Raw genomic sequence first — 17,822 nt, forward strand, 5'->3', positions numbered from 1 at the left:
CATGTCCTCCTCTTCTCACTCCTGTCCTCCTCTTCTCACTCCTGTCCTCCTCTTCTCACTCCTGTCCTCCTCTTCTCACTCCTGTCCTCCTCTTCTTACTTACTCCTGTCCTCCTCTTCTCACTCCTGTCCTCCTCTTCTCATTCCTGTCCTCCTCTTCTCACTCCTGTCCTCCTCTTCTCATTCCTGTCCTCCTCTTCTCACTCCTGTCCTCCTCTTTTTACTTACTCCTGTCCTCCTCTTCTCACTCCTGTCCTCCTCTTCTCACTCCTGTCCTCCTCTTCTTACTTACTCCTGTCCTCCTCTTCTCACTCCTGTCCTCCTCTTCTCATTCCTGTCCTCCTCTTCTCACTCCTGTCCTCCTCTTCTCATTCCTGTCCTCCTCTTCTCACTCCTGTCCTCCTCTTCTTACTTACTCCTGTCCTCCTCTTCTCACTCCTGTCCTCCTCTTCTCACTCCTGTCCTCCTCTTCTTACTTACTCCTGTCCTCCTCTTCTCCTGTCCTCCTCTTCTCACTCCTGTCCTCCTCTTCTCCTGTCCTCCTCTTCTCACTCCTGTCCTCCTCTTCTCCTGTCCTCCTCTTCACACTCCTGTCCTCCTCTTCTCCTGTCCTCCTCTTCTCACTCCTGTCCTCCTCTTCTCACTCCTGTCCTCCTCTTCTCACTCCTGTCCTCCTCTTCTCCTGTCCTCCTCTTCTCACTCCTGTCCTCCTCTTCTCACACTCCTGTCCTCCTCTTCTCACTCCGGTCCTCTTCTCCTGTCCTCCTCTTCTCACTCCTGTCCTCCTCTTCTCCTGTCCTCCTCTTCTCACTCCTGTCCTCCTCTTCTCATTCCTGTCCTCCTCTTCTCACTCCTGTCCTCCTCTTCTCATTCCTGTCCTCCTCTTCTCACTCCTGTCCTCCTCTTTTTACTTACTCCTGTCCTCCTCTTCTCACTCCTGTCCTCCTCTTCTCACTCCTGTCCTCCTCTTCTTACTTACTCCTGTCCTCCTCTTCTCACTCCTGTCCTCCTCTTCTCATTCCTGTCCTCCTCTTCTCACTCCTGTCCTCCTCTTCTCATTCCTGTCCTCCTCTTCTCACTCCTGTCCTCCTCTTCTTACTTACTCCTGTCCTCCTCTTCTCACTCCTGTCCTCCTCTTCTCACTCCTGTCCTCCTCTTCTTACTTACTCCTGTCCTCCTCTTCTCCTGTCCTCCTCTTCTCACTCCTGTCCTCCTCTTCTCCTGTCCTCCTCTTCTCACTCCTGTCCTCCTCTTCTCCTGTCCTCCTCTTCACACTCCTGTCCTCCTCTTCTCCTGTCCTCCTCTTCTCACTCCTGTCCTCCTCTTCTCACTCCTGTCCTCCTCTTCTCACTCCTGTCCTCCTCTTCTCCTGTCCTCCTCTTCTCACTCCTGTCCTCCTCTTCTCACTCCTGTCCTCCTCTTCTCACTCCGGTCCTCTTCTCCTGTCCTCCTCTTCTCACTCCTGTCCTCCTCTTCTCCTGTCCTCCTCTTCTCACTCCTGTCCTCCTCTTCTCCTGTCCTCCTCTTCTCACTCCTGTTCTCCTCTTCTCCTGTCCTCCTCTTCTCACTCCTGTCCTCCTCTTCTCCTGTCCTCCTCTTCTCACTCCTGTCCTCCTCTTCTCCTGTCCTCCTCTTCTCACTCCTGTTCTCCTCTTCTCCTGTCCTCCTCTTCTCACTTACTCCTGTCCTCCTCTTCTCCCGTCCTCCTCTTCTCACTCCTGTTCTCCTCTTCTCCTGTCCTCCTCTTCTCCTGTCCTCCTCTTCTCCTGTCCTCCTCTTCTCACTCCTGTACTCCTCTTCTCACTCCTGTCCTCCTCTTCTCACTCCTGTCCTCCTCTACTCCTGTCCTCCTCTTCTCACTCCTGTCCTCCTCTTCTCCTGTCCTCCTCTTCCCACTCCTGTCCTCTTCTCCTGATCTCCTCCTCTCCTGTCCTCCTCTTCTCCTGTCCTCCTCCTCTCACTCCTGTCCTCTTCTCCTGTCCTCCTCTTCTCACTCATGTCCTCCTCTTCTCCTGTCCTCCTCTTCTCACTCACAGGGAGTGATTCGCTAGTACTATTAGTAATTAAGGGGGTGCTAGTTTCACCATAACCCTCCTCTCATTAACAGAGAGTGATTAGGTAGTACTATTAGTAATTACGAGGGTGCTAGTTTCACCATAACCCTCCTCTCATTAATAGAGAGTGATTAGATAGTACTATTATTAATTACGGGGGTGCTAGTTTCACCATAACCCTCCTCTCATTAATAGAGAGTGATTAGATAGTACTATTGTTAAATACTTCAACATACTTTAATTGTTTTGCGTGGTAAAAAGGGACCAATGGGATCATGTAAAAAGTGGAAACTCCAAGCTGAATCAAGCGCAGGTGTGTGTATGTACCTGGAATATGTAGTCTCCAGGCTTAACATCGGTGATGTCGATCCACTGACAGTCGATGTCGTGGCGGTACGTATCCCAGCAGCCCACTGAGATGCCCTGATCGCCCATGTTGTAGCAGGAGAAACGCTTATGCAGACCTGACACACAGACAAGAACAGTGACTTTACTCTTCAGCTTGATGCTTTTAGGAGCCAGTTTCAGCTATTCAAAAAGAAAAATAACCATGGTCCAGGAATAGTTTAGGTCATGGACAGCATATGAAGCCAAGTTGTTTGAAATAAATGCTTGATATAAATGTTAATAGCAGGTGACATTGCCATATTATGAATGTTAATAACATGTGGCATGAGGTGCTATCCATGTTAATAACAGGTGTTATTAACCTCAGAGTGATATGTATGAATGTTTATAACATGTGACATTAGGTGTTATGCATGTTAATAACATGTGTTATTACCTTCAGGGCAGTATGTATGAATGTTAATAACATGTGTTATTACCTTCAGGGCAGTATGTATGAATGTTAATAACAGGTGTTATTACCTTCAGGGCAGTATGTATGAATGTTAATAACAGGTGTTATTACCTTCAGGGCAGTATGTATGAATGTTAATAACAGGTGTTATTACCTTCAGGGCAGTATGTATGAATGTTAATAACAGGTGTTATTACCTTCAGGGCAGTATGTATGAATTTAATAACAGGTGTTATTACCTTCAGGGCAGTATGTATGAATGTTAATAACAGGTGTTATTACCTTCAGGGCAGTATGTACGAATGTTAATAACAGGTGTTATTACCTTCAGGGCAGTATGTACGAATGTTAATAACAGGTGTTATTACCTTCAGGGCAGTATGTATGAATGTTAATAACAGGTGTTATTACCTTCAGGGCAGTATGTATGAATATTAATAACAGGTGTTATTACCTTCAGGGCAGTATGTATGAATGTTAATAACAGGTGTTATTACCTTCAGGGCAGTATGTATGAATGTTAATAACAGGTGTTATTACCTTCAGGGCAGTATGTATGAATGTTAATAACAGGTGTTATTACCTTCAGGGCAGTATGTATGAATGTTAATAACAGGCGTTATTACCTTCAGGGCAGTATGTATCCTCCAGACAGAAGCTGGCCTTGTGTCCCTCTGCTATCCTGGTCCCATTCAGAGTCAGCAGGTCATAGTGGGTGAACACCTCAATGCTGTGGTAGTGCCTGGTAACGTAGAATAAAAGGGCTGGTTAGGGTGTGTGTGTGTGTGTGTGTGTGTGTGTGTGTGTGTGTGTGTGTGTGTGTGTGTGTGTGTGTGTGTGTGTGTGTGTGTGTGTGTGTGTGTGTGTGTGTGTGTGTGTGTGTGTGTGTGTGTGTGTGTGTGTGTGTGTGTGTGTGTGTGTGTGTGTGTGTGTGTGCGTGCAACTGGCTCTCCCAGTCTCACATTAGAACTAGACGTCCACAACACCCTTGCAAAACCGAAACCTATGTGAAGGTAACAGTGCTCACTGTTGCCCCTAGTGGTCAGTTTCCACATCATCTCCCCATGTCCTCAGGCATGGATGGACGTTGAATACTGACTGGTATCGCGGGTGACCTGGCTGGTGTGTGTATGTGTGGGAATCAGAACAGTAGCTCCCTATGGCTGGTAGCCCAGTGATCTCAACACAAGAACATGTGGCAGAGGAACACCTCTCAAAGAAGCTTGTTCTAGAACTTGCTAGGTTGAACCGCTCACACACAGACCTGTTTACACACTCACAGTGAATGGGGGGCTTTGAAACTCAACTACACACACATTCATGCATTCCTGGTGAACACACATACAGTACACACAGGCACACGGCTCCGGGCATAAGTGAAATAAGAGGTCGCTTTTAGCACCGACCACTGAGTCTCCACTTAATTTGAGGGTAACAGTAGTAGAAGAGGTTCAGACATTTGGTTATGCAGCAGTTGTCACTGACATAAGATGGCGTAGCAGTAAGTCGTCCTGTCGTATCGTGTCCCTTGTATATATTGTTTCTTTTTCGTTTTTACATATTTTTCTTTGCATATCTTTAAAAACATTTTGTTAAACCTAAGCTTCCAAATACTCTCCTGCAACCCGCCTCACCCAATGTAGCTACTTTTCCTAAAGTATTTATATTTACTTCAGAACCGGAACCCCTTAACTGAAGCTAGCCAGCTAAACACCAGCTATGCTAGCGGTCTTCAGCTAACCGGTCATCAGCTAACCTTTAGCTCGGAAAGCTCTCGCCAGTTGGAACAATGCGACGCTAACCAGAGCATAACGGACCTATTTATTTTTATCCCCGGATTCCCACCGCAAACGGAACATTTTTCAGCTGGATCTTCACAACTAGCTATCTAGCTAAACCGCAACCCCGGATGATTACTCCTGGCTAGCGTTTCCACCCACTTAGCTTGAAGCTAGCCCGGCCAGAGCACCTGTGCTTACCACCGTAGCATACTCCTGGGCTACAATACCCGGGCCCACGACCGGTCTATCGATGTCACCGCATGAAGAGGAATAAACAGACTCACCCCATCGCGACGTCCCCCAAAGGCTAACTCTCTAGCCCTTGCTTGCTCTCTAGCTCCTTGCTTGCTAATTCGGCCTGCTAACTGCTAGCTTGTTTAGCCCTGGTCCGCTAACTGCTACCTTGTTTACCCCGGCCTGCTAACTGTTAGCTTGTTAGCAGAGGCCTGCTAACCATCTGCATCGCCGCGTCCCAAACACTCACTGGACCCATATGTACTTTCTATCTCTTTCCGATTTTTAATTTGTTTATAACTCCCGGAAACCTGCCTCACCCAATGTGATACGGAATCGCTATTATTTTTAATTTTTAGAACACACTCAAGAACCCCCAGAAGCTAACCAGCTAACTAGCTATAAGCTATTTAGTCATTGTTAGTTTTTTAACCTGGATAACACTCGCCAGTCCAGATTCCCTGCCCCATCCACCGCTGCCCCCTGGACACTGATCACTTGGCTACATAGCTGATGCACGCTGGACTGTCCATTAATCACGGTACTCCATTCTGCTTGTTTGTTTTATCTGTTGGCCCCGTTGCCTAGTCAATGCCATTTTACCTGCTGTCGTTGTGCTAGCTGATTAGCTGTTGTTGTCTCACCTACTGTTTTAGCTAGCTTTCCCAATTCAACACCTGTGATTACTGTATGCCTCGCTGTATGTCTCTCTCAAATGTCAATATGCCTTGTATACTGTTGCTCAGGTTAGTTATCATTGTTTTAGTTCACAATGTAGCCCCTCGTTCCACTCTTCATACCCCTGATACCTCCTTTGTCCCACCTCCCACACATGCGGTGACCTCACCCATTACAACCAGCATGTCCAGAGATACAACCTCTCTCATCATAATCCAGTGCCTGGGCTTACCTCCGCTGTACCTGCACCCCACCATACCCCTGTCTGCGCATTATGCCCTGAATATATTCTACCATGCCCAGAAACCTGCTCCTCTTATTCTCTGTCCCCAACGCTCTAGGCGACCAGTTTTGATAGCCTTTAGCCGCACCCTCATACTACTCCTTCTCTGTTCCGCGGGTGATGTGGAGGTAAACCCAGGCCCTGTATGTCCCCAGGCACCCTCATTTGTTGACTTCTGTGATCGAAAAAGCCTTGGTTTCATGCATGTCAACATCAGAAGCCTCCTCCCTAAGTTTGTTTTACTCACTGCTTTAGCACACTCTGCTAACCCTGATGTCCTTGCCGTGTCTGAATCCTGGCTCAGGAAGGCCACCAAAAATTCAGAGATTTTCATACCCAACTATAACATCTTCCGTCAAGATAGAACTGCCAAAGGGGGAGGAGTTGCAGTCTACTGCAGAGATAGCCTGCAAAGTAATGTCATACTTTCCATACCCAAACAGTTCGAACTACTAATTTTGAAAATGACTCTCTCCAGAAATAAGTCTCTCACTGTTGCCGCCTGCTACCGACCCCCCCTCAGCTCCCAGCTGTGCCCTGGACACCATTTGTGAATTGATTGCCCCCCCATCTAGCTTCAGAGTTTGTTCTGTTAGGTGACCTAAACTGGGATATGCTTAACACCCCGGCAGTCCTACAATCTAAGCTAGATGCCCTCAATCTCACACAAATCATCAAGGAACCCACCAGGTACAACCCTAAATCTGTAAGCAAGGGCACCCTCATAGACGTCATCCTGACCAACTGGCCCTCCAAATACACCTCCGCTGTCTTCAACCACGATCTCAGCGATCACTGCCTCATTGCCTGTATCCGCTACGGAGCCGCAGTCAATCGACCACCCCTCATCACTGTCAAACGCTCCCTAAAACACTTCTGTGAGCAGGCCTTTCTAATCGACCTGGCCCGGGTATCCTGGAAGGACATTGACCTCATCCCGTCAGTTGAGGATGCCTGGTCATTCTTTAAAAGTAACTTACTCACCATTTTAGATAAGCATGCTCCGTTCAAAAAATGCAGAACAAAGAACAGATACAGCCAGACCTGACTGCCCTCGACCAGCACAAAAACATCCTGTGGCGGACTGCAATAGCATTGAATAGTCCCGCGATATGCAACTGTTCAGGAAAGTCAGGAACCAATACACGCAGTCAGTCAGGAAAGCTAAGGCCAGCTTCTTCAGGCAGAAGTGTGCATCCTGTAGCTCCAACACCAAAAAGTTCTGGGACACTGTGAAGTTCATGGAGAACAAGAGCACCTCCTCCCAGCTGCCCACTGCACTGAGGCTAGGTAACACGGTCACCACCGATAAATCCATGATTATCAAAAACTTCAACAAGCATTTCTCAACGGCTGGCCATGCCTTCCGCCTGGCTACTCCATCCTCGGCCAACAGCTCCGCCCCCCCCGCAGCTCCTCGCCCAAGCCTCTCCAGGTTCTCCTTTACCCAAATCCAGATAGCAGATGTTCTGAAAGAGCTGCAAAACCTGGACCCGTATAAATCAGCTGGGCTTGACAATCTGGACCCTCTATTTCTGAAACTATCCGCCGCCATTGTCGCAACCCCTATTACCAGCCTGTTCAACCTCTCTTTCATATCGTCTGAGATCCCCAAGGATTGGAAAGCTGCCGAAGTCATCCCCCTCTTCAAAGGGGGAGACACCCTGGACCCAAACTGTTACAGACCTATATCCATCCTGCCCTGCCTATCTAAGGTCTTCGAAAGCCAAGTCAACAAACAGGTCACTGACCATCTCGAATCCCACCATACCTTCTCCGCTGTGCAATCTGGTTTCCGAGCCGGTCACGGGTGCACCTCAGCCACACTCAAGGTACTAAACGATATCATAACCGCCATCGATAAAAGACAGTACTGTGCAGCCGTCTTCATCGACCTTGCCAAGGCTTTCGACTCTGTCAATCACCATATTCTTATCGGCAGACTCAGTAGCCTCGGTTTTTCGGATGACCAATTACTTTGCAGACAGAGTTCAGTGTGTCAAATCGGAGGGCATGCTGTCCGGTCCTCTGGCAGTCTCTATGGGGGTGCCACAGGGTTCAATTCTCGGGCCGACTCTTTTCTCTGTATATATATATCAATGATGTTGCTCTTGCTGCGGGCGATTCCCGGATCCACCTCTACGCAGACGACACCATTCTATATAATTTCGGCCCGTCATTGGACACTGTGCTATCTAACCTCCAAACGAGCTTCAATGCCATACAACACTCCTTCCGTGGCCTCCAACTGCTCTTAAACGCTAGTAAAACCAAATGCATTCTTTTCAACCGATCGCTGCCTGCACCCGCATGCCCGACTAGCATCCCCACCCTGGATGGTTCCGACCTTGAATATGTGGACATCTATAAGTACCTAGGTGTCTGGCTAGACTGCAAACTCTCCTTCCAGACTCATATCAAATATCTCCAATCGAGAATCAAATCAAGAGTCGGCTTTCTATTCCGCAACAAAGCCTCCTTCACTCACGCCGCCAAGCTTACCCTAGTAAAACTGACTATCCTACCGATCCTCGACTTCGGCGATGTCATCTACAAAATTGCTTCCAACACTCTACTCAGCAAACTGGATGCAGTTTATCACAGTGCCATCCGTTTTGTCACTAAAGCACCTTATACCACCCACCACTGCGACTTGTATGCTCTAGTCGGCTGGCCCTCGCTACATATTCGTCACCAGACCCACTGGCTCCAGGTCATCTACAATCCATGCTAGGTAAAGCTCCGCCTTATCTCAGTTCACTGGTCACGATGGCAACACCCATCCGTAGCACGCGCTCCAGCAGGTGTATCTCACTGATCATCCCTAAAGCCAACACCTCACTTGGCCGCCTTTCGTTCCAGGACTCTGCTGCCTGTGACTGGAACGAATTGCAAAAATCGCTGAAGTTGGAGACTTTTATCTCCCTCACCAACTTCAAACATCAGCTATCTGAGCAGCTAACCGATCGCTGCAGCTGTACATAGTCTATTGGTAAATAGCCCACCCATTTTCACCTACCTCATCCCCACAGTTTTTATTTATTTACTTTTCTGCTCTTTTGCACACCAATATCTCTACCTGTATATGACCATCTGATCATTTATCACTCCAGTGTTAATCTGCAAAATTGTAATTATTCGCCTACCTCAAATCAAATCAAATCAACCTCCTCATGCCTTTTGCACACATTGTATATAGACTCCCCTTTTTTTCTACTGTGTTATTGACTTGTTAATTGTTTACTCCATGTGTAACTCTGCGTTGTCTGTTCACACTGCTATGCTTTATCTTGGGCAGGTCGCAGTTGCAAATGAGAACTTGTTCTCAACTAGCCTACCTGGTTAAATAAAGGGGAAAAAAATACAAAAATAAACTGACAGTCACTCAATTAGCAAAGTCAGTTAAAAATGTTTAAACTTGTAAGTTAGTCTAGCGCAGCTATCTATCTAAAGGTGTCGTGATCTTGGCCGGATACCCACAAGACACACGGGGCAGATCTTCAGGTGGGCCCTGACCTCCAGGGAGCCCTGACCTCCAGGGGGCCCCCATTGAATTTGCTAGTCACACTCACTCAGAAATCATATTAACATGGCAAAATGTCTACAATTGCAGGTAATTTGCTTTAAAACTGAAGAAAATGTTACTCCACCCTAAGGCAAAATGAGTAGAATTGCATGAAATGTGTTATATGAAAAATGAGGCTATAAAAGTGATGGGTCATTCGTTTGCAATATACTTAGCAATGACATCCACTAAGAGATAAGCATAACATAACAGCAAAATGAACTGTTTTTTCCCCCAAAACGGGCATTTTCCATAAGTCTATCCATAACATTATCGAAGAAAATCTTTATGTGGACCATTAGTTTCTGTAAGTAAGTTTCTGCCAAACAACATGTATTGTACTTAATGACAATTAGATCATACTTTTACATGCTTTCTAACCTGTAACTAAATCAATTAAATGCAGTTCAAGTCAATAAGACCTTACTCATTCCACACAGAACAATTATGTACCACAAGGGTCATTACAGCTGTAAAATGGAAGTCTGTGGTGTTGGTTTCTATAACTCCTTGAGGTAATGTAACCATTTACCTGTAACATGGTCATCCAAAACCACAACAAAACCACTACCAACCACTTATAATGACCAAGGACTCCAGCAGCCTCCCTTTGATTGTAACTAAGGGACTTTAACTGACTGTAACTAAGGGAATGTAACGAAAGGGACTGTTACTAATGGACTGTTACTAAGGGACTGTTACTAAGGGACTGTTACTAAGGGCGTTTTTACATATGGAATTCAGTTCCCTGATTTGGTTTCCTACAGTGTTTTTGAGAATTCTACAGAATAGGTTTTGTTTTCACAAGACCTGAAAGTAACTGTTTCAGGATGTGATTAGCAAAATGTACATTCTACATGATGCTAGCAAGCTAGCTTGTTTGCAACGGACAACAAGTTCAACACGACTCGCACTTCTGGTCCTGAATCTTGTACCCGCTACTCACCAGGATTAGTTTCAGTCAGGGTCAGTTTGTTTTAGAGCACGGATGAGGGTACCCCACGCTCCAGGAACCAGGTCATACAGGGGATATGTGAAAGTACACCCACAAGCAGTGGTGGAAAAAGCACCCAATTGTCATACTTGAGTAGAAGTAAAGATACCTTAATAGAAAATGACTCAAGTAAAAGTGAAAGTACCAAGTAAAATATTACTTGAGTAAAAGTCAAAGATTATTTGGTTTTAAATATATTTATCTATCAAAAGTAAATGTTATTGCTAAAATATACTTAAGTGTCAAACAAACAAAGCATTTGTGTTTAGTGAGTCTGCCAGATCAGAGGCAGTACTGATGACCAGGGATGTTCTCTGTTTAGTGAGTCCTCCAGATCAGAGGCAGTAGGGATGATCAGGGATGTTCTCTGTTTAGTGAGTCCTCCAGATCAGAGGCAGTACTGATGACCAGGGATGTTCTCTGTTTAGTGAGTCCACCAGATCAGAGGCAGTACTGATGACCAGGGATGTTCTCTGTTTAGTGAGTCCACCAGATCAGAGGCAGTACTGATGACCAGGGATGTTCTCTGTTTAGTGAGTCCACCAGATCAGAGGCAGTAATGATGACCAGGGATGTTCTCTGTTTAGTGAGTCCGCCAGATCAGAGGCAGTACTGATGACCAGGGATGTTCTCTGTTTAGTGAGTCCGCCAGATCAGAGGCAGTACTGATGACCAGGGATGTTCTCTGTTTAGTGAGTCCGCCAGATCAGAGGCAGTACTGATGACCAGGGATGTTCTCTGTTTAGTGAGTCCGCCAGATCAGAGGCAGTACTGATGACCAGGGATGTTCTTTGTTTAGTGAGTCCGCCAGATCAGAGGCAGTACTGATGACCAGGGATGTTCTCTGTTTAGTGAGTCCGCCAGATCAGAGGCAGTACAGATGACCAGGGATGTTCTCTTGAAGTGTGTGAATTTAACCATTTTCCTATCCTGCTAAGCATTCAAAATGTAACGAGTACTTTTGAGAGTCAGGGAAAAGGTATGGAGTAAAAAATTACATTATCATATTTAGGAATGTAGTGAAAAGTAAAAGCTGTAAAAAAGATAAATATTAAAGTACAGATACCCAAAAAGTAGTCCTTGAAAGTATTTTTACTTAAGTACTTCATACCACTGCCCACGTCCCATCCATAGAGTATAGTATTGTATAGTAGTACTGCAGCTCATGACAAGTATGGCAACAGAGAATTTCAAATACTACAAACTAAGTATATGGCAATGCATTGTAAAACTACAACAATTCCTTCATGCAGTGAAACAGAACAAAAAATACATGGCCTTCTAGAACTCCAAAGCCGCAGACTCCCACGCAGATCCTGTGAAATGCGTGCCATGTCAAAGACTCCCTGGTAACCCTAGGTCTGAAGTCAGTCGTTTTCATGTTCACAATGCCAAAGACTACAACTACAACACCCCTTACTACAACACCCCTTACCTGTGACACGTGTGTTCTGAGCCCTCTCCTGTACTCCCTGTTCACCCACGACTGGTGGCCACGCACGCCTCCAACTTTGCGGACGACACAACAGTGGTAGGCTTGATTACCAACAACGACGAGACGGCCTACAGGGAGGAGGTGAGGGCCCTCGGAGTGTGGTGTCAGGAAAATAACCTCACACTCAACGTCAACAAAACTAAGGAGATGATTGTGGACTTCAGGAAACAGCAGAGGGAACACCCCCCTATCCACATCGATGGAACAGTAGTGGAGAGGGTAGCAAGTTTTAAGTTCCTCGGCATACACATCACAGACAAACTGAATTGGTCCACTCACACTGACAGCGTCGTGAAGAAGGCGCAGCAGCGCCTCTTCAACCTCAGGAGGCTGAAGAAATTTGGCTTGTCACCAAAAGCACTCACAAACTTCTACAGATGCACAATCGAGAGCATCCTGGCGGGCTGTATCACCGCCTGGTACAGCAACTGCTCCGCCCTCAACCGTAAGGCTCTCCAGAGGGTAGTGAGGTCTGCACAACGCATCACCGGGGGCAAACTACCTGCCCTCCAGGACACCTACACCACCCGATGTTACAGGAAGGCCATAAAGATCATCAAGGACATCAACCACCCGAGCCACTGCCTGTTCACCCCACTATCATCCAGAAGGCGAGGTCAGTACAGGTGCATCAAAGCTGGGACCGAGAGACTGAAAAACAGCTTCTATCTCAAGGCCATCAGACTGTTAAACAGCCACCACTAACATTGAGTGGCTGCTGCCAACACACTGTCATTGACACTGACCCAACTCCAGCCACTCTAATAATGGGAATGGATGGGACAGCGGAGTCAATCACCACCTTCCGGAGACACCTGAAACCCCACCTTTTTAAGGAATACCTAGGATAGGATAAGTATTCCCCCCCCCTTTAAGATTTAGATGCACTATTGTAAAGTGACTGTTCCACTGGATGTCATAAGGTGAATGCACCAATTTGTAAGTCACTCTGGATAAGAGCGTCTGCTAAATGACTTAAATGTAATGTAAATGGCAATGATGTAAATATATCACTAGCCACTTTAAACAATGTTACCTTATATAATGTTACTTACCCTACATTATTAATCTCATATGCATACGTATGTACTGTACTCTACATCATCGACTGCATCCTTATGTAATACATGTATCACTAGCCACTTTAACTATGCCACTTTGTTTACTTTGTCTACATACTCATCTCATATGTATATACTGTACTCGATACCATCTACTGTATGCTGCTCTGTACCATCACTCATTCATATATCCTTATGTACATATTCTTTATCCCCTTACACTGTGTATAAGACAGTAGTTTTGGAATTGTTAGTTAGATTACTTGTTGGTTATCACTGCATTGTCGGAACTAGAAGCACAAGCATTTCGCTACACTCGCATTAACATCTGCTAACCATGTGTATGTGACAAATAACATTTGATTTGATTTGATTTGTGCCAGGTCCAAGACTCCCTGGTAACCCTAGGTCTGAAGTCAGCCGTTTTCATGTTCACAATGCCAAAGACTACAACTACAACACCCCTTACTACAACACCCCTTACCTGTGACACGCATGCCAGGTCCAAGACTCCCTGGTAGCTCTAGGTCTGAAGTCGGCCCGTCCCATGTTCATGATCCTGGAGGAGAATCGTAGCAGGCGGCGGTGTCCATAGGGCCAGTTCATTCTGGCAGCAGAAGACGACAGACAGTTCTCCTCGTTGGCACAGGTCAGCAGGTGTAGGGGTCGGTCCTCCAGGTAGGCTGTCTCCTGAACCAGTTGGGCATCTAGTACCAGGTCAGGGGCAGCTAGAGGGCAGGGAAGAGGGGTGAGAGGTTAGGGTTAACCTAAACATATATCGGAGTGACAGGTTAACCAGGTATTACATGAAACATTGGGGCAAGGGCCACTACGGAGACGGGATGGGTAGGTTAGAGGTTCACCAGTTGCAATGCAGGTGGTTCTGGCTGGGGTGTTAGGCTTCCTATCTGTAAAGCACTTTGTGACAACTAATGATGTTAAAAGAGCTTTATAAAATACATTTGATTCATTGATTGAACAGTCAGATCAATCAGAAGTTCACCTTCAGGAAGCAAAAGGTACTTCAGTTACAAACTGTTTTCTCCCATTTCGTGATCTTTGAACAGAAGCCTAGGAAGGATCTCTTAAGATTACACAGGTGTAGAAATCTAGTCAGATGGAACAGGTGTAGAGATCTAGCCAGGTGGAACAGGTGTAGAGATCTAGTCAGATGGAACAGGTGTGGAGAACTAGCCAGGTGGAGCAAGTGTGGAGATCTAGTCAGATGGAATAGGTGTGAAGATCTAGCCAGGTGGAACAGGTGTAGAGATCTAGCCAGGTGGAACAGGTGTAGAGATCTAGCCAGGTGGAACAGGTGTAGAGATCTAGTCAGGTGGAACAGGTTTGGAGATCTAGCCAAGTGTAACAGGTGTGGAGATCTAGCCAGGTGGAACAGGTGTAGAGATCTAGCCAGGTGGAACAGGTGTAGAGATCTAGCCAGGTGGAACAGGTGTAGAGATCTAGCCAGGTGGAACAGGTGTAGAGATCTAGCCAGGTGGAACAGGTGTAGAGATCTAGTTAGATGGAGCAAGCGTGGAGAACTAGCCAGGTGGAACAGGTGTAGAGATCTAGCCAGGTGGAACAGGTGTAGAGATCTAGTCAGGTGGAACAGGTTTGGAGATCTAGCCAAGTGTAACAGGTGTGGAGATCTAGCCAGGTGGAACAGGTGTAGAGATCTAGCCAGGTGGAACAGGTGTAGAGATCTAGTCAGGTGGAACAGGTTTGGAGATCTAGGAACAGGTGTAAGTGTAACAGGTGTGGAGATCTAGCCAGGTGTAACAGGTGTGGAGATCTAGCCAGGTGTAACAGGTGTGGAGATCTAGCCAGGTGGAACAGGTGTGGAGATCTCGCCAGGTGGAACAGGTGTGGAGATCTAGCCAGGTGGAACAGGTGTGCTGTGATGACTCACTCTCTGAACAGGTGACCCCTGCAGCCTTAGCCCCGCCACCCCGGGGACAGTGGATGTGGTTGTTACGGCGACACTGTTGGATTGACAGCTCATTTCCGACACAGTGGGTTCCACTCAACACCAACTCTGATGCGTTAGGATCCCCAGCCCAATACCATGTCTCCTAGAGAGAGAGAGAGAGAGAGAGAGAGAGAGAGAGAGAGAGAGAGAGAGAGAGAGAGAGAGAGAGAGAGAGAGAGAGAGAGAGAGAGAGAGAGAGAGAGAGAGAGAAAGAGAAAGAGAGAGAGAGAGAGATTGAGAGAGAGAGAGAGAGAGAGAGAGAGAGAGAGAGAGAGAGAGAGAGAGAGAGAGAGAGATAGAGAAAGAGAGAGAGAGAGAGAGAGAGAGAGAGAGAGAGAGAGAGAGAGAGAGATGAAGAGAGGTTTGAGAGAGAGAGAGAGAGGATAAGAGAGTATTCAGGCACTACACTTTGGCTTCATGAGAATAACAGCCCTTAGCTGAGAGAAGAGAAGGCCCGAGAGAGAGGTAGAGAGAGGCTAGAGAGGAGTTCTTAGGAACTAGGCAATGAAAAAGCCCAGAGAGCCCTTAGCCGTGGTATATTGGATAGAGAGAAACCCCCAAGAGAGCCTTAGTGACTATAAACTAAGAGTTACTAGAGTAATTAGAGCAGTAAAACTAAATGTTTTGTCATGTGTGGTATACGGTCTGATATACCATGTTTCAGCCAATCAGAAGCTCAAACCACCCAGTTTATAATGGAAAAAATCTCACTTCCTCCAGTTATTGCTTAATTGTATGGAAAGTATGTTTGAGGACTCAGGCTCAGTGATATACAGGGATAAGAGCTGTATTCAGGCACTACACTTTGGCTTCATGGTTTCATAGGTGTGTTTCATAGGTGTGATTCTAACAGCCCTTTCTATACAGAGAATAAGGTTTCATAGCTGTGGTATATTGAATACCATAAGGTGTGTTTCTATACAGAGAATAAGGTTTCATAGGTGTGTTTCATAGGTGTGATTCTATACAGAGAATAAGGTTTCATAGGTGTGATTCTATACAGAGAATAGGGTTTCATAGGTGTGTTTCATAGGTGTGTTTCGAGAATAGGGTTTCATAGGTTTTCATAGGTGTGTTTCATAGGTGTGAGAATAAGGTTTCATAGGTGTGTTTCATGTATATCACAAACCCCCAAGCTATACAATAATACCATGGCTAAGGGCTGTTCTTAGAGAACTAGGCAATGTGTTTCAATGCCCAGAGAATAGCCCTCATAGGTGTGATTCTATACAGAGAATGGTTTATTGGTTTCATATATTTCATAGTTTTTCACAAACCCCCAAGGAGCCTTAGTGCTACTATAAACTAAGCTAACTACGTTACTAACGTAATTAGAGCAGTAAAACTAAATGTTTTGTCATACCTGTGGTATACGGTCTGATATACCATGGCTTTCAGCCAATCAGAATTCAGGGCTCAAACCACCCAGTTTATAATGGAAAAAATCTCACTTCCTCCAGAGCCTTATTGCTTAATTGTGTCTCATGGAAAGTGTTACTAAGTATTTCAGCTGTTCATGTTTGAGGACTCAGGGAGACTCAGTGAGTTGATTGGTGAATTGTGGAAGTCAGGGAGTATAGGGACAAATCTGAAATGGCACCATATTCCCACAAAGGGCTCTGGCCAAAAGTAGTACACTATAAAGAGAATAGGGTTTCATAGGTGTGTTTCTATACAGAGAATAGGGTTTCGTAGGTGTGTTTCATAGGTGTGTTTCATAGGTGTGTTTCTATACAGAGAATAGGGTTTCATAGGTGTGTTTCTATACAGAGAATAAGGTTTCATAGGTGTGTTTCTATACAGAGAATAGGGTTTCATAATTGTGTTTAACAGGTGTGTTTCTATACAGAGAATAAGGTTTCATAGGTGTGTTTCATAGGTGTGATTCTATACAGAGAATAAGGTTTCATAGGTGTGATTCTATACAGAGAATAGGGTTTCATAGGTGTGTTTCATAGGTGTGTTTCTATACAGAGAATAAGGTTTCATAGGTGTGTTTCATAGGTGTGATTCTATACAGAGAATAAGGTTTCATAGGTGTCTATACAGAGAATAAGGTTTCATAGGTGTGTTTCTATACAGAGAATAGGGTTTCATAGGTGTGTTTCATAGGTGTGATTCTAGGTGTGTTTCTATACAGAGAATAGGGTTTCATAGTTGTGTTTCATAGGTGTGTTTAACAGGTGTGATTCTATACAGAGAATAAGGTTTCATAGGTGTGTTTCTATACAGAGAATAAGGTTTCATAGGTGTGTTTCATAGGTGTGATTCTATACAGAGAATAAGGTTTCATAGGTGTGATTCTATACAGAGAATAGGGTTTCATAGGTGTGTTTCATAGGTGTGTTTCTATACAGAGAATAGGGTTTCATAGTTGTGTTTCATAGGTGTGTTTAACAGGTGTGATTCTATACAGAGAATAGGGTTTCATATGTGTGTTTCTATACAGAGAATAGGGTTTCATAGGTGTGTTTCCGTACCTGGTGTGCTCGGGATGCGAATCCCAGACCCAGCTGTCGACAGACCACCATGGCTTCGTTGATCCCCCAGTTCTCACTGCAGACTGACCCCCATCTCTTACGACCCCCTACATCCATCAGTACCTCCACACGGCCCTCACCTGGCTCCCTGCCTCCCGCCAACCGCACCTGGAGTAAGAGGAGGAAGGAGGTTAGGAGGAGGAGGAAGAGGAGAGGTAGGAGAAGGAAGAGGAGAGGAAGGAGGTTAGGAGGAGGAGGTGTTAGCAGAGGAAGGAGGGTAGAAAGGTAGGAGGAGGAGGAAGAGGAGAGGTAGGAGGAGGAAGAGGAGAGGAAGAAGAGGAAGAGGAGAAAATACATTTCAATTTCAATGATGTATTTTATAAACCTGTAATTTTGGCAAGTCAAATGTTTAGAGTTATGTATCTAA

General features: G+C 45.7%; 1 protein-coding gene across 2 annotated transcripts in view; it reads right to left on the minus strand.

The window, feature by feature from the left end:
• The window catches only part of LOC124041097 (lysyl oxidase homolog 4-like), a 56,360-nt gene that overhangs the window by 10,717 nt on the left and 27,821 nt on the right, over nt 1-17,822 (minus strand). For both annotated transcript variants that reach the window (XM_046358264.1, XM_046358265.1), the window contains exons 9-13: nt 17,396-17,563; nt 14,856-15,018; nt 13,431-13,674; nt 3,482-3,597; nt 2,381-2,517 (exon numbers count right to left, since the gene is read on the minus strand). In XM_046358264.1, the coding sequence (XP_046214220.1) occupies nt 2,381-2,517; nt 3,482-3,597; nt 13,431-13,674; nt 14,856-15,018; nt 17,396-17,563 (828 nt within the window). The remainder of the gene's footprint in view (nt 1-2,380; nt 2,518-3,481; nt 3,598-13,430; nt 13,675-14,855; nt 15,019-17,395; nt 17,564-17,822) is intronic.

The sequence above is a fragment of the Oncorhynchus gorbuscha genome, linkage group LG08, assembly GCF_021184085.1.
Source record: "Oncorhynchus gorbuscha isolate QuinsamMale2020 ecotype Even-year linkage group LG08, OgorEven_v1.0, whole genome shotgun sequence".
NCBI lineage: Eukaryota > Metazoa > Chordata > Actinopteri > Salmoniformes > Salmonidae > Oncorhynchus > Oncorhynchus gorbuscha.